The sequence below is a fragment of the Chionomys nivalis genome, chromosome 23, assembly GCF_950005125.1.
Source record: "Chionomys nivalis chromosome 23, mChiNiv1.1, whole genome shotgun sequence".
Taxonomy (NCBI): domain Eukaryota; kingdom Metazoa; phylum Chordata; class Mammalia; order Rodentia; family Cricetidae; genus Chionomys; species Chionomys nivalis.
In genome coordinates this window covers 19,079,030-19,095,006 of record NC_080108.1, presented here as the reverse complement: position 1 = coordinate 19,095,006, position 15,977 = coordinate 19,079,030, and the positions used below count along the sequence as shown (strand labels likewise).

General features: G+C 49.0%; 1 protein-coding gene across 2 annotated transcripts in view; it reads right to left on the bottom strand.

Annotated features, from left to right (window-relative positions):
• Slco3a1 (solute carrier organic anion transporter family member 3A1) overlaps positions 1–15,977 on the bottom strand; it is a 272,644-nt gene that overhangs the window by 58,266 nt on the left and 198,401 nt on the right. For both annotated transcript variants that reach the window (XM_057756255.1, XM_057756254.1), the window contains exon 4: positions 9,659–9,922. In XM_057756255.1, coding sequence (XP_057612238.1) covers positions 9,659–9,922 — 264 coding nt within the window. The remainder of the gene's footprint in view (positions 1–9,658; positions 9,923–15,977) is intronic.

The window sequence follows — 15,977 nt, the reverse complement described above, 5'->3', positions numbered from 1 at the left end:
GAATGAAACCTAAGTGTGAGCTGGTGTGTGTGTGTGTGTGTGTGTGAACTGGTGTACGCTGACCAGGGCAGCCATAGCCGAGAACTGATTGATTCTACTGATTCTTTCGGGACCAACAGGAGGGTCTAAGAGAAAAGACGTGGTGGGGCCACTCAGAAGTCTATTTAAAGCAAGAACTAAGAGTTGGGCTATAGGTCCACATTGGTGCTATCCAGGGTCTTCCCTTTCTATGGATGGCCCAAGAGGCACAGGCTTACCCAGGAGGACAGAGACGACAGGAGAAAGGAGGCTCAGAGACAGCGGCTGCTTTTTCCGACCCAAGCGTTGTATCTTTCCAAGGCAAAGATAGCAGCAAGAAAATGACTTAGGCAATAACAAGTCTTGGAAGCAAACAGACACCTCTACTTCACGCCTGTATCTAAAAACCTCCTCTGTGAAAATGCATTCTGTCCTGGAAGGCTTGCTGTACCTCCTAGTTCTGAAAGTGAAAACCCAGAAATGTGAGAATTCGTTCTTGGAAAGTTTACAAAGACAAACAGTAGCATTCTGGTAAAGCAAGGTGACACACAGTCTACCTCAAAATCGAGCCCCTACCCCCTACCCTGCTTGCTTGCAGCACGACCTCATGACACTCAGGTCACTGGGGGAGCCCATTCTGTCCCAACTTGTTTGTGACAGAATTCTCTCAGCACTTGAATTTATGTAAGCTCAACTGTGGGGAAGTAGCAGGGATGGGTGGTGGGAGGAGGAGGTGCTCTGATCTGTCAGCCCTTCATGGGGACTCATGGGGACCCAGCAAGGGTCGTCCTTGTCTCTGGTATTCATATCCAGTTAGGAATTTACTTAGAATCACTTCAGGGACTTTCAGATATCATCATCCCCGAGCCTCTCCTTCTTGCTTTACCTCATGGGAGCAGACTTTCCCGGAGGGTGGATACAAAGTGGTATTGTAAGACATTGTACAGGTGGAGTTGACTCAAACTGCTGGTGGGGAAACTTGGGTTGATAAAACAAAGTCCAGACACTTTTACCTGAAGGTCAGTGCCAAGGCATTGATGATTCATTCATAATGCACCCAGGACTTCTTTTTCAGATACCAGACACTCTGCTACACATGGGACTGTCCCCATCTGACCTCTTCCACACCCTTTTCTAAATCACACACAAACCAGATGCCCATCTCCTAAGCACACCCGAGTACACAATGTCCATGCATGCTGCCTCTGCTTGCTCCCAGAGCAAGGTCACTGTCCTCTTCTCTCGTCCTTCAGTGCAGTCTTCAAGAACACGCTCTACGGTCCCTAGTACATTCTTCTGAACTGTGTGGGGTCCTTTCATCTTGTACCCTGGACTGTGGAACCCTTTGCTAATGGTTACAGAGGTAGTATAGTCTTGCAGCCATGCAGCTATGAGAAATCTGGATTAAAATGAAATCATCCAGCCTCCCATGGAGCTGGCCTTCTCGGAGCTGTTAACAGGCTGATATGAAGCATGATCCTCAAATGGGGAGAAATTGTTCAGCTGGTAAGAGTGCCTACTATACTATCAGGACCTGCGTTCAATCCCCAATATCCACGGAAAAGAACGTGGCATGGCGGTACACGTGTGTTGGCTAGTCTTAGGTCAACTTGGCATAAGCTAGTTATCTAAAAGGAGGGAGCCTCAACTGAGAAGATGCCTCCAAAAGATCAGGCTGTAGGGTAGCTTGTAGGGCATTTTGGTTTGTTTGTTTTTCTTTTTGGTTTTTGGAGACAGGGTTTCTCTGTATGACAGTCTTGGCTGTCCTGGACCTCTCTTTGTAGACCAGGTTGGCCTCGAACTTACTGAGATCAACCTGCCTCTGCCTCCTAAGTGCTGGGATTAAAGATGTGCGCCACCACCGCCTGGAACATTTTCTTAATTAGTGACTGATTGGGGAAAGTCCAACCCATTGTGGGTTATGCCATCCCTAGGCTGGTTGTCCTGGATTCTATAAGAAAGCAACACCCCGCCATGGCCTCTGTATCAGCTCCTGCTTCTAGGTTCCTGCCCTGCTGGAGTTCCTGTCCTGACTTCTTCCTGTGATGAACAGTGATATGGAAGTAGAGCAAAAAAAAAAAAAAAAAAAAAAAAAAAAAAACAACAACAACAAAAAACCCCGTTTCTCCTCAACCTGATTTTGGTCGTGGTGTTTCATCATAGCAATAGTAACCCTAACTACGAAACACGCTTGTTACGCTAACACCTGGAAGGTGCCAAGAAATAGCTCTCCCTGTGTCTTGCTGGCTAGCCAGCCAGTCTAGATACTTCCACCAGTTCCAGGTTAGTGAGAACCCTATCTGAACAAAAACACAACAACACAATAAAGAAAACGACAACAAATCCGCAGATGGCTCCTAAGGAATGAAACATGAGGTTGAACTCTGGCCTCTGTATTTATGTGCACATATGCACATGTCCGTCTGCACACACATATGAACTTGCCTTCCCCCCTACAACGTGAGAAGGCCATGGACAGGTTTCCACATGTTTGGATAGCCACTGCTTTCCTATCCTGATGTTGTTCTGGTTCAAAGACGTCCCTCTGGGAAACACTACCTTCTAGCTATTTCCTTTGCCTATTCGTTCAGCTGACATTCTGACACGCCAACCATGACCGGCATCCTACTGGGTGCTCTCTTCTGTTCAGCTCAGTGGCTTTGCTGAAATAGCCAGAAGAGAACATCACATGAGCGGGTACTCCAGGGCTGGCTCCCAGCGGGCACCCTATGCTAAGAACACTATGAACTCACTGACTAGCCTGGTCCCTGGTGAATCCTAACCAAAGCCCTGGGACTCAGCAGGATGCAAGGCATAGCCTGGTGCAAGACTGCCAAGGTTTGGGACGGCAGATTGGTTTTTCACCATGGAAGCAAGAACGCAGAATTTCATAGTATGAGAGATCACAGTATGAGAGATCACAGTATGAGAGAGGTCAGCTGTGGAGACAAATCATGTAATAGACAGCATTCAGCAGGCAGCATGAGCATGCTCAGACTACCAGGCTCCTCAAACACAACTGAATGAAAGGTACAGCAGCCAAATAAGAAAAATGGAGCAGAAACCAACTGCTGAGCTGAGAAGGGATGGAAGAAGCCAGGGCTGGAGCGGGGTCCAACAGACCCTTCCTGACACAGTTGGGTCACTTGTAGGCTTATGGCGGCATACAGACATGTACAGCATTTACCATGCGTTCCCAGGTGGGTCATATGGAAGCCACCACTTGGGTGGGTTGGCGTAGAGGTGGCTGGGATACTTCAAGAAAACGAAAGTGCACTGGGCCTGGTAATGCCCCTTCCATGATCCTTCATTCCTCCCCTTACCACAGGGGAGGATGTAGTCCCAGGGTGTCAACAAAATTGGGAGGGTCTCCACCTTCATGGAGGTACAAAGGAAGTCACACATCACCCGTCAGAAAGTAAAATGAAGCCATGATGGAGGTAGGTCTTGTATTTATCTGTTGCTTTCATTGGTTAATCAATAAAGAAAACTGCTTGCCCCTGATAGGACAGAAAATTAGGTAGGTCGAGTAGACAGAACAGAATGCTGGGAGAAAGAAGCCGAGCCAGTGAGTCGCCATGATTCTCCCACTCCAGACAGATGCAGGTTAAGATCTTTCCTGGTAAGCCAGCTCGTGGTGCTACACAGAATATTAGAAATGGGTTAGATCGATATGTAAGAGCTAGCCAATAAGAGGTTAAAACTAATGGGCAAAGCAGTGTTTAAAAGAATACAATTTGTGTGTTGTTATTTCGGGGCATAAGCTAGCCAGGCGGCCGGGAGCTGGGGCGGCAGGAACACAGCCCGCTGCTCCTATTACAACAAAGCCGTGCCAGGGAAGGGGTCCCTCCAGGAAGTCAGGAAGCTGTGCTTTAGAAGCAAAAGGCAGGTGGTGTCCAAGATGGGATGCGGCTTCTGGAAAAGGGCATTGGAAGCCATTTTCGAAGCGGGCAGGGGACAATGGAGTACTTCTAAGGAGACTGGGGACTGCCATGGCAGAACAAGGTAGGGGTGACAAGGGAGCCACAGCAGGGCTCTGCCACCGTTCCTTTAGGAAGCAGGTAGCACCATGATCAGGTGCTCCATCGTGTTTGCTGCTGTGACAAAATACACGTCTGAAGTGACTTGAAGGAGGAAGGGTTTACGCTGGCTCACAGTCTGAGGGGCCCAAAGGCGCTACACAGGCATGCCGGGTGCCTGGCTGGTCACGCGGTGTCCTCAGTGAGGAAGCAGAAAGGGTACATATTTGATTGACTCTGGCACTGAGGTCCTGGGATGGAACTGCCTATATTCAGGGTGGCTCTTCCTTGCCTTAAAGACACACCCAGAGGTGGCGCATGCCTTTAATTCTAGCATTCCGGAGGCAGAGGCAGGCGGATCTCTGTGAGTTTGAGGTCAGCCTTGCCTACACAGCAAGTTCCAGGACAGCCAGTGCTATGCTGAGAAACCCTGTCTCAAAACAATAAAAACAACAACAACAACAACAAAAGAACCAAACAAAAAAACTCTGAAATATGTTTCAATGATGATTCCAATGAAGCTGCCAATGAAGATGAGGCATCATGGATGGTTTAGGTCAGGAAGAGACCTTGGGTAGACAGGAGGTGGGGGAGACTGGGGACAGGATCCAGCCGTTGAGGTTTAGTAGAGAAGGGCCACTGACCACAGTGCTGGGCCGGGCTGGGCCAGGGTGACATCTCAAGGCAGAGCTGTGTTCCTCTCCCAATGAGGCTGCACTAGAGAAAGTACACAGGGCTCAGCTGTCTTTTCAAGGACATTAAGAGGCCACTTTTCTGTCGGCCACTTGTCTCTCTCTCTCTCTCTCTCTCTCTCTCTCTCTCTCTCTCTCTCTCTCTCTGTGTGTGTGTGTGTGTGTGTTTGTGTGTGTGTGGAGGGCTGAGACAAGAGCGCTCAGTTCATCTTCTGATTGCTGCTCTAGAGATCAAACTCAGGGATCGCCCTGAGGATTTGGAGCCTTGACATAGGCAGTTACACCGATCCTAGCAGGTCAGGACCTGCCAGAGCCAGCAGGGAGCAGGGGCTTCCTTCCTTTTCAGCTGCAGCCCCATTGGAAGCTACCTTGTTTTAGGGGACATCTGTGCCGCTGCAGAAGACAGTTACAGCACACACACTTGTTTTTCTAATTGAGTCTACTCAGTGACAGAGGCGGCATCATACCAAGCTTATGGAGACAGGCTTTGTTTTCTCCACACTGATTCAAGTGTCCCTTCGTCCCTTCGTCCCTTCGTCCCTTCCTTCCTTCCTTCCTTCCTTCCTTCCTTCCTTCCTTCCTTCCTTCCTTCCTTCCTTCCTTCCTTCCCATCTCTAAGTTTGATTTCCATATCTGTAGAACAGTGCCAGTGTCTCACAGGGTTGGGGAGATTCAATGGGGTAATGGATGAGAACCAGCATTTTTGTTGTTGCGGTTGTTTGTGATGGTGTGAGTGTGTGAGTGTGTGTGTGTGTGTTCAGACACCTCTATAGAGACCAGAAATTGATGTTGAGTGTCTTGAGTGTTTCCTTATAGTGCTTTCCATCCTCCATTCTGAGATAGAGCCGCTCACTGAATCGGAGCTTGCTGATTCAGCTAGACTGGCTGAGAGCCCCAAGGCCTTGCCTGTCTCTACTTCCTGATTATGGGTGTGTGTGTGCCACTGTGCGTGGCATTTTATATGGATGCTGGAGATCTGAACTCAGACGCTTAGGCTTCTGTGGCAAGCACTTGACTGAGTCATGCTACCAGCCCCTGCTGTGTGTGTGTGTGTGTGCGTGTGTGTGTACACATGTTAGCAAAGTGTTCATTTGTTACTTCATTCACTAAAATGGCACCATTTTCATGGCAGGCACTGCCTCGCACCGTAAATAAACAGATGCATGAGAGCTTTGTTTTGGAGTAGATGCAGAGCACCACTCTGGGGGCACCAGACTACAGTGGGGACATAGCAGTAGCAGGGGCTTTGCAGAGGCCAAGTGGATGGTAGGGCAATGCAGCTGACCTTGTCCTGAATACAAGGCACGCACCTAGAATGGCAATGCATGCATGCATACATACATACGTGCATGTGTATACATGTGTGACACGCGTGCACTCAAAAAGGGGTGGAAGGACAGAGACATCCCAACAGTGTATTAAGGGGAGAAGGCCATTTGAGGCAAAATGAAGAGCAAAGAGGGGGTGTCCTGATGCACTGCACAAATCACACAAAGCAAGCAGATCAAGGGGGGCAGATCACTTCACTGGGGATCCAGATCCCGTCCATCAAGGCTTCCCAGGTTATCTGGGACAACGTAAAAATAAAATGCAAAACTACAGACGTGACATGGATCGCAGCACCCGAAAGCACCACACATGTTTGCTATGAAAGCATGCCTGTGTCTATCACACAGCGGTGGGTGTGAGGTTTAACAGGCAAGTGATGAGCATATTGAGTGTTTATTTTATAACAATGAATGATTTGTATTTATTTATGTGTGTGTGGCAGTGTGCCATGGCATGTATGTGAAGGGTGAAGGTTAGAGGACAACTTGCAGGCATTAGTTCTTTTGGGGGACCACGTGAGTTCTGGGGATGAAACGGATGGGTCAGGCTTGGCAGCAGCACCTTTATTCAGTGAGCCACCTTACCGGCCCTGGGTTATCTATTACACTCTCATGGAGCGGTTCTCCCCTCTAGGCTGCCTTTCATTAATTCTGCACACACTGTCCAGCTGCTGGGTCCAAGAGGGTCATGCCCCGTGCCAATATATAATGTATTGGCATAAAAGGGGAGGGAAGAAGAGTACCAGGCGCCAGGATGAAGGTGACAGTGAGGGCACCTCAACTGTGGGGTCACCGGGGCAGAAGGGCTGCAGGGCCAAGACTTAGAAGCAAAGACATTTGGTGGCCTGTTGAGATCCAGCATTATGCCTGGGTTTGGCAGCCTCCCACCTGGGGGCGACTCTGCAGCTTAATAAACCCAAGCATGTGTTTGTCTGCCGTCTGCTTTACCGAAGTGCTTATGGGACAGGTGCTACAAGCTGGGGACTTCCAGGCTATTATGAAACCAGATTCCATGCTTTCCACCCCTCATCTTCTGCAGAGACCTGCAAACTCAGTCAACGGCTGGCTCTGTTGGCGACAAACACCCATATCATGACAGGGTAAGCACCCTGTATACCGTGATAAATAAGACAGACAGCTGCTGTAAAGAAGAAGCCAGATCCCCATGTTAAAGCCAAGTAGAGCTAGATGTCATGACCGAGGTGCAAGGAGGCACAGCGGGGAAGTGGCTGAGATCAGAATGTTCCACTCCAGGCAGGCTACTCTGTGTCACTCTCAGACACTGGGAAGGCTGCATGGTGGGGTTGAAGGCTGCTCTAGGCAGATTTTCTGAGCATGGCCTGGGACTCAAATAGATTGTGCAAGAAGAAAAACCTTTGTTAAGCTCCAAAGAGATGCATGAGAAAGGGTCATTAGTATCTGAGATGATTTTTTTTTTTTTTTTTTTTTTTTTTGGTGAATCAGATGAAGAATCAGTGTGGGAACATCAACAGCACTGAAGGCTGCATTGGGTGAATGTGTTACTGGGGCAAAACCACTTAGCTCATGGGGGAAGAAAGGATGTAAAGACAGCGGGTCCTTCTCTGTGGCCAGCACTAGATGACGGTTGATTAGCACAATAGTTCACGCCACTGAATTCCTGCTCTAGGGGAAATCTGGAGTCACAGTTTTCCTGCCCTGCTGGAGTGTCCTCTAGGAGTCCACTGTGGACCAACGAAGTAGGAACTGTTCATCCTTAATGAAAAATTGTTACTCTGGAAGTGTGTTCACACCGATGCCATGCCCAAACCATTTCTGATCTAGTGAGTTCCAAACCCACTGACCCGAATGCATACTTCTCAGCCCAGGCCAACTACTTGAGGTTCATCTTGACTTTGATGTGTCCTCTCTTGTAGCCTGCCTCCTCTATTGAATTATAAGTTCTAGGACACAAGTCACTTAATTGCGGCCATGTTCCCAGCCCCCAGTAGGAGTAGGATATCTACGCTTGACTATAAAGCAGGATGGCTGAACCTTATCCCAGGAACTCTGAAATTGTGACAGCCTGTAGCTCGGGACCCAGCTGAGCTAGGCCCCTTACCCTCCCTGGCCTTCCCCAAGCCTGTCTCCCTGTACCACTGGCTGTCTTTGATGGCTTGCCGGCGAGGTCTTTAACGGCCTAGTTGTTTCTTTTTTTATCTCTGTATATCCAGAGATGAAAGGGAGGGTCTACAAATGTGGTTTGTAGGAGACAGAACTGTCACCTGAACAAAGAAGGAACTGGACAGGCTGCCACGACTGGGGACCAGGGTCCTCTTTCGCCAGAGCGACTCTGATGCCAGCCTGATGGATTACTGTAGGCCAGGGGCTTGAGATTACAGTCAGCTGTGCTCTCAAGATAATGACAGGCCTCACCCTCCAACTGACTGGAGACTTCTGCAATGTGGTAGAGGCAATTTACAGCCTTATTGCGAGGGTGGTCCCAGCTAAGGCAACCTCCAGGGACATACAGTAGCTGGACTTCTCACCTATGAGTGCATCCTGAGTTTAAAAGAGGAATTTTAAGGCCATCAATTGGCTCGCAGCACTTGTAGATACCGACAGAGAACATGGGACCAGACGTGACATCAGGTTATTAAATTAGTGTCTTTGCAGAAATAGCACAGGTCTGTCCGGCTCCTCGTGGACTTGCAGGTTTGATTAAGTGTCTCTACAGGCAGAGCTTTTATTATCAGGATAATGACATGACAGGAGAATCCTGCAGTCTTAAACTTGTGGAACCATGGTGGGGGGGAGGGAATGGAGCAACCTCACAGCCAGTGTGGAGGGGGATAGGGAAAGACCCTGGGGTCCGTCAAAGGCTGTGGTTATCAAGCGCACGCCACAGGGGCACCTCTTCCTACAGGTGCTCACCTTGACTTTGATTTGACCTCTGGGCAATGCTGAATGGTGTCTTGGCATGTGGCCCATGTGGCTACTAAAGGCTGGCTTAGAAGAGGTGATGTCCTCCCATTGTCCTTCCATCCCAACTTCTCTGAGAGGGGGTACATCAGCCTACATCGCATCCAGGCACCTACCTGCAGCCAACTGCTCTTGTTTAAACTCCAGCAGGTACCCTGTAGGTCCCTCATATGTGTGTGTACATGCATGAGAGAGAGAGAGAGAGAGAAGGACAGACAGATGGAGGCATGGAGCAGCCCAAGGCTGCTGGGCCATGTTCCTTATAGCCATTGCACTAACTTCACCATCATTTTCTATGCCTTTAAGGTATCATGCTGAAAGCGGAAACCACCCAGAACACACCTTTTTGGGTTGACATCCTTATCTGCCTTTTTTGTTGTTGTTGTTGTTTTGCCATTTTGTCAAAGAAAAGCTGCGTCCAATTTTCACTTCACTTCTAAAAAAGTGTAGAGCTTTGCTGCACCCCATTTATTGATGAAATCACCAGGGGTTCACCAAGAAATGGCGGTTACCTTACTTTTGCACTCATTGTGTCTGGTCATAAGTTAGGCATAAGATTTGTGCGTCCAATTACATAAAATTCTGAAAACCCCCAGTGGCCAGACTTTCCATCACGACACCCCCATTGTTGTGACCATGCAGTTCCATTCTGGGTGCTTACCTCTCAGCTGCTGGAAGCAGGAGGCACTGCTGTCTGGCTCCAGAGGGTGTCTCAGAACCCCATTGCTGGGCTTGGGCCTCTCGTATTCTCTCTCTGGGAGCATTGCCTGCTCACTCTCCATGGCGGGGTCTGAGTGTGGGGGCAGGGACTGTGGGAACCCAAACATCAAGAGGGACGAGAAGAAGAGCAAGGCACCGCAGAGCAGAAAGCCGCCCCACCAGGCTCCAATCCAGCGTGGGTCATCTGGAGTGATGTCCAGGTTACCTGCCAACAGAAAGGGCACCGTTTAGTGGAGAGGCGGGACATTTGGGCTGTGGGGACTCTGCTTGGAGAGAGATGTCCCCTGCATGGAGTTCAAGGGCTGTAGAAATGGGTGAGGGGGTGGAGCTCTGAGCTGGGAAACTATCTTCCCCACGTCAGAGCTCCTGTTTCTCCCATCACCGGGGACGGAGCATGTTTCCCCCTTAATTTCCCTGTCTGCTCCACGCTTTATAATCTGTCTAAACAAAAACAGCAAGGAGCCAGACAGCCGAGGCAGGCTGGAATTGACTCATCTCGCTGCATTGCAAAGCCGAGTTCATGAAAACACAAGCAAATATTCGCTATCCAAGGGCGGACTGTCACTAGGTATACGCTCTCTCACCTGAAACAAACGGCTGGCCTGAAATTTCATTCCAACTCTCGCAGCATGAATTAAAGCAAGCTCATAACTAAAAAGAGCAGGTGCGGAATGCAATTCAAGGAAATGGATGCCCATGACGCTTGAATGAAAATCCTGCCCTTTTGGAGATAGTTTTGAACTTTATGCCTCAGTTTACAAATCTGCAGACAGGGATGATGACGATGACAACATCCACCTTGCAGAGTCATTAGTAAGGGCCAGAAAACCACACCAGACACATGTCTGCATACTCGGGGACGACAATCTGTCATTTATGGTGCCTAAGATTCTACTGGCTAGGATGACCCAAGTCTTGAAGATGGCTCTGGCTGGGCCCCAGCCCTCTATTAGAAAGCTCTGGCACAGCTTCGGTGCTCAAAGACACCATGCATCACCATGCCGTTTGGCTACGTGGATCCAGGCAGCTTGGTGCTGGCACGTCTCTAATTTACCAACCCAAGTCCTGGGAACGAACGGGAACTGCAGCTTACTCCCTGGATTTTGCTGTCCATTTTACAGCTGCCCCGCAAAGTGGTGTGTTCGGGATGAGCTCCCTAGAAATGCCTTTTTAAATGAGAAACCGTGTGCTCCCAGAACCCAAAAAGAGATTCTTGGGGACCTGGAGAATAGTAGGTGAGGCAAGGAAAATGGGGCTGCAGGCCAGGACCAGATGGATGGACGGCTGGGGAAGAGTGATGGCCACAGACACCAGATGAACATTTTGCCCTTTGCAAAGTGCCCCGTCTCCCGCCAAGCCTCTTAACACTGGCTATCATTTTCCCCGGTCTCCTCCGCACCAGGAGTCACACGCAGCACACTCTTGCTGTTCCAGTAAATTCTTCCTATAAGCTGATAAAATAGGGTCGTTCATGCCCTCCATTTGGTGTGAAAATTGAGGCTTGGAGAGCCTAGGTTCTTTGCTTGAGTCCACATGAACACAGAGGTCTTTACACACAGGCCCCCTCGGTACAGCATCTCATTTTAGATTTCTCTTTAGTCCGTCTTCAACATCCGGCCGTTGTGGGTGAACACTAGATTCCTGTACTCTGTGCATTGAACTCAAGGCCACCGATTGTTCTGGTTAGGTACAAACTGGTTTTGGGATGCTGATATTCTCTACCCTGACTGATGCTCAGTGGTCCTCCCCATGCTACGATGGACCAGTTGCTTTTGCATAGCCACATGTTGGAGAGGAGAGAGCTTAGCTGTAGAGGGCTGGGGTGGCGGTGCTGAATCCCGGCTCTGCAGCTCACTAGCAACCCCTGAGCCTTTTCATCATTTGTGAAATAAAGATGCCACCGCTGGAGTGGTTGTAAGGATAAAAGGTAACAAGCAAGCATCCCTTGGCACACAGGCGCTCTTTGGATATGGCAGCTCTTATTCTTTTCCCCCTACGTATATGAATGGGCTTTTCCATGTACAGGTTTTATTTTTAAACAGAATGCCAGGGCCCAGGAAATCTCAAGGTGATCCTGGAAGCAGCTTCATGCAAATGAGGGAGGAGAAAAGGAAGTACAATCACCTGGGGTGGCTGAATAGGGCTGTTTTCCCTGCTTGTCACTTACTGTTTCTTCACCTGCTGCCAGGCAAGGGAAGAAAACAAAGGGGAAGGGAGCCACCGCTGTCTACAAGCTCCAGAGGAGAGCAAGACAGAGAAACCCTAGCAGTTGCTGGAGGGGAACAAAATTAGTGCCCTGCAGAAAGTCACGAGAAATCAGTGATTCTTCTGGATGCGAGAAAAACATCCCGGAGGGTGTCTTGGCATAGGCTCTGTGTCCCCTTCTTCCCTGTAGGTGTGCATGTATAGAAAGCTGACTGCTCGAGAATGGAAAGACAGCAAGAACATGTCACCTGGGTCAGGCTAGAAGGGGCCTCATGTGAAGGTGTGGAGGAAGGCAGGATTCACAAACCACTGTTGGCTTTCTGGGGAGCTCACACTTCTCCATGTCAGTGACTCACGAGCCATACTGTGGCAGGAGAGAGACGGCACACTGACAGGACACCACTTGGCTTCCGTGTGTGCCGGGGGAGGCCGAGTGAGTGACTCTCTACCTGACTTAGAGAAGACAGCTCAAGCTTGAACCTGTCTCAGAAACTCTTCTACCAGTGTCTACACCAAAACATAGTGCACGTCTAAATGCACGTGTGCCTAAGGGAGCCTCATGTTTGTGTGCATCAATGTGGCTGTTGTGGCGGAGGCCAACTCGGCTATGGCTATTATTCTTCCAGAGCTAGCCACTCTGTTTCATGAATCAGAATCTCTCATTGTCCTGTAGCTCACCAATTTGCCTACTGGCCAGCAAGCCCCAGGGGTGTTCTTTTGTCCCTACCTCTCTAGTCCTGGGGTCACAGCATGCACCACAATACCTGGCTTTTTCATGTGGATCTGGGTTTGAACTCATGTCCTTAGACATGTGGGCTATACTAAGTGAACTATCCCTCAAACTCCTCAAATAATATTTTTATGAGGAATTCTGGCTACTTAATAGTCAAAAAACAAAACAACAACAACAACAAAAACCCTCTCTACATGCATGGCAATTCTCAAAGCTCAGGAGACACTGTTCTTGAATAGCTGATAGTGAGATAGGATTCTTTATGTTGACAAAGAACCAATCGGAAGATGCCATTAAGGTCTGGATTCCGACCAGCTCTTCTTCTGGATTCGAAGAGTATATGTCCCTGGCTTGGTGAAGCGTGGCCACATAATAGAGTTTTACAGAGAAAAACGTGAGCAGGGGAACAGGCATCGCTTCTGTGTGTGCCTGTGTAGTGCTGTGTGTGGTTCCCACGTTTCGTCTTCCCAAGAGGAATATATGAACAAGCCACAGTGAACAAAATGTCCCCATTGACCTGCTTTGGATACTTGGGGGGAACAGGATATAAACACCATCCTAATGCACAGATTTGGGGACATAGTTGTTACTGTGGCATGAACTAGCCTACCCTGACTACCACAAATGGCTTGGGAATTAGCCACCCCTCTCTGGGGAAGCTGAGGACAGCCAGAGCACTGTTTCAGGGAGCACTGTCTTAAGCACTTGGCCCAAAGCTTGAGAACCTATTTATTTCTCTTTCCAGTTCTAGTTCCTGTATTGACTTTAAAGCTTGTCTTCAGCCTGTTGTTTGAAGGTGGCTGTTTGCAAGATGTCCAGGACAAACTGAAAAGCACCAATCCGTCTCATTTGCTCAGAGACATTAATACACCAATGAAAGAAGACGCGGGGATGAGGAGAGCTATGGATCAGAACAGAGTGGGGGTAGTGCTTCAGGCTGAGGGCCATGCCAGGGGAAGCACTATATACAGGGAAAGCACTCTGCTGCCACTTGCCCACATTTGGTTTCTCTAGGAGCTGGGAAGACATAGGATCTCAGTCTCAGGGTAGTTCTATCAATCAGAAGGGCAAAGTTCTGGAAGAGGCTGAAACCACAACACTATCTGCTAGCTGTGCCTGGACGGGACACATCCATCACGAGATGGTACACGTCCATCACGAGATGGTACACAGCTGGGGACTCTCTTTGCAAATGTCTTGGACATGCATACAGTCTCCCTCTTTAGACGATCCATTTTTTTTATTTGTGTGTCTCTGTGTGTTTGTGTGTATTGTATGTTATGTGTGTTCTTCTGCATGGGCACATGAGTGTGGGTCTGTGTGCCCCTGTCGAGTCTGGAGCATGATGCCCGGGTGTCTTCCTCTATTGTTTTTTATTCTTTCTCGCCTTGAGATGGGGCCTCTCACTGACCCGGAAGCTCACCATGTTGGTTAGGTTGGCTGGCTAGCACATTCTGGAGACCTGTGTTTCTGCCCTCCACTGCCCTCCCAGTCCTGCAGTTCTAGACTTGCATAGCCATGCTTTGCTTGTTCACGTGGGTGCTAGGGATTCAAACCCAAGTCTTCAAACTCATGGAGAAAGTCTACTACCCAATGAGCCCTCTCTCCAGCCCCAAGATTCACTTCTCTAAGTGTTTCATTTCGACATCTGGGTTGCTTTTATTCTTTCTAGCTCTGTTGAACAAAGGGAGCAAGTCACTAATATCAGTTTGCCACCTCTGCAAAGAGCAAGTGACTACAAGGGGCCTATCAGGGCTTTGTCCCCATTTCCAAGGTTAAAAAAGAAAGAAAAACGGGAGGAACAGGGAGAAACCAGCACACAACTCATTAGCAGGTCTACCCATGAGACTTTGAGAAGAGTGGGCCAAAGCAAATTGGGGACAGTCGCTTCTTTCTCTTGGGCCATCCTGGTGTGTGAGAGCCATTATGGCTCTTGGGGCATTTTTAGGTTCATGTGCCTATTTGCTTAACCCACGTTATCAGTCTCTTTCTATGGGATTCAGGACTTCCAAGAGTATCGTTAAGTTGCAAACCTAATTAGAAAGTGGAGGCAGGGAGGGTGTGGAACATTCCAGATCCCAGCCATCCAGCTAACAGGTCCAAAGGGAAGGGGTCTGGCATCAGAGCCGGTGACCTTCTCCCACAAGCACACAGACCATGTCATCTTGTGGTAGCTACGGATGCCACGGAGCTGCCAGGGTGATTTCCAACAAGGGTTCAGAGGAGGGTGGGTGAGGTTAGAACTACCAGGGGGAGGTTTCTGTGGATGGGGAGCGGCAGCCTTCTGGTTCAGTTCAGGTTTTAGGGAGACAATTACTAGGCTGAGAGGAAGCCTTGGAAGTCAGAGCTGAAAGCATGCTGGGTCCCCCAGTAACTGCAGACTTCTAGAGGACCTCTCAGACACCCCATTATATATAACCTTTATGGCATGCTTCCCATATGCCAGACACTGTCTGGGCACTCTGCATGGTTCTCTTGGCTGCCCTAGGATCACAGAGCTCAAGGGAGTGGTGTCTTGGTTTCTATTGCTACTATAAAACACACAATCAAAGGGAAAGTTGGGAAGGAAAGGGTTTATCTGGCTTACACTTCAGCATTGCCGTTCATCACTGGAAATAAGGACAGGAACTCAAGCAGGGCAAGATTCTGGAGGCAGGAGCTGATGCAGAGGCCATAAAGGGGTGCTGATTACTGGCTTGCTTCCCTTGGCTTGCTCAACCCAACTTCTTATAGCACCATGGACCAGCAGCCCAGGGATGGCACTACCCACCATGGGCTGGGGCCTCTCCCATTGATCACTAAATGAGAAAATGCCTTACAGTTGGATCTCATCAAGGCATTTCCTCAACCGAGGCTCCATCCTCTGACAGCTCTAGCTTGTGTCAAGTTTACACACAAAGCTAGCCTGTTGTGGGACAATGGTCTTGTATTGTTTTAATAAAATGTTGATTGGCCAGCAGCCAGGCAGGAAGTATAGGTGGGGCGATGAGAACAGGAGAATTCCGGGAAGAGGAAAGAGTCAGTCTGCAGTTGTCACCCAGACACAGAGGAAGCAAGATAAGAACGCCTCGCTGATAAAAAGTACCAAGCCATGTGGCTAACACAGACAAGAATTATGGGTTAAAGTAAGATATAAGAGTTAATAAGAAGCCTGAGCTAATAGGCCAACCAGTTTATAATTAATGTAAACCTCTGTGTGTTTCTTTGGGACCGAACGACTGCAGGACCGGGTGGGACAGAAATCTCTGTCAACACTAGCCAGTACAAGTGTGATCTAGATTCACAGGGGTCTGGAATCTAACTCTGTAGACCAGGCCAACCT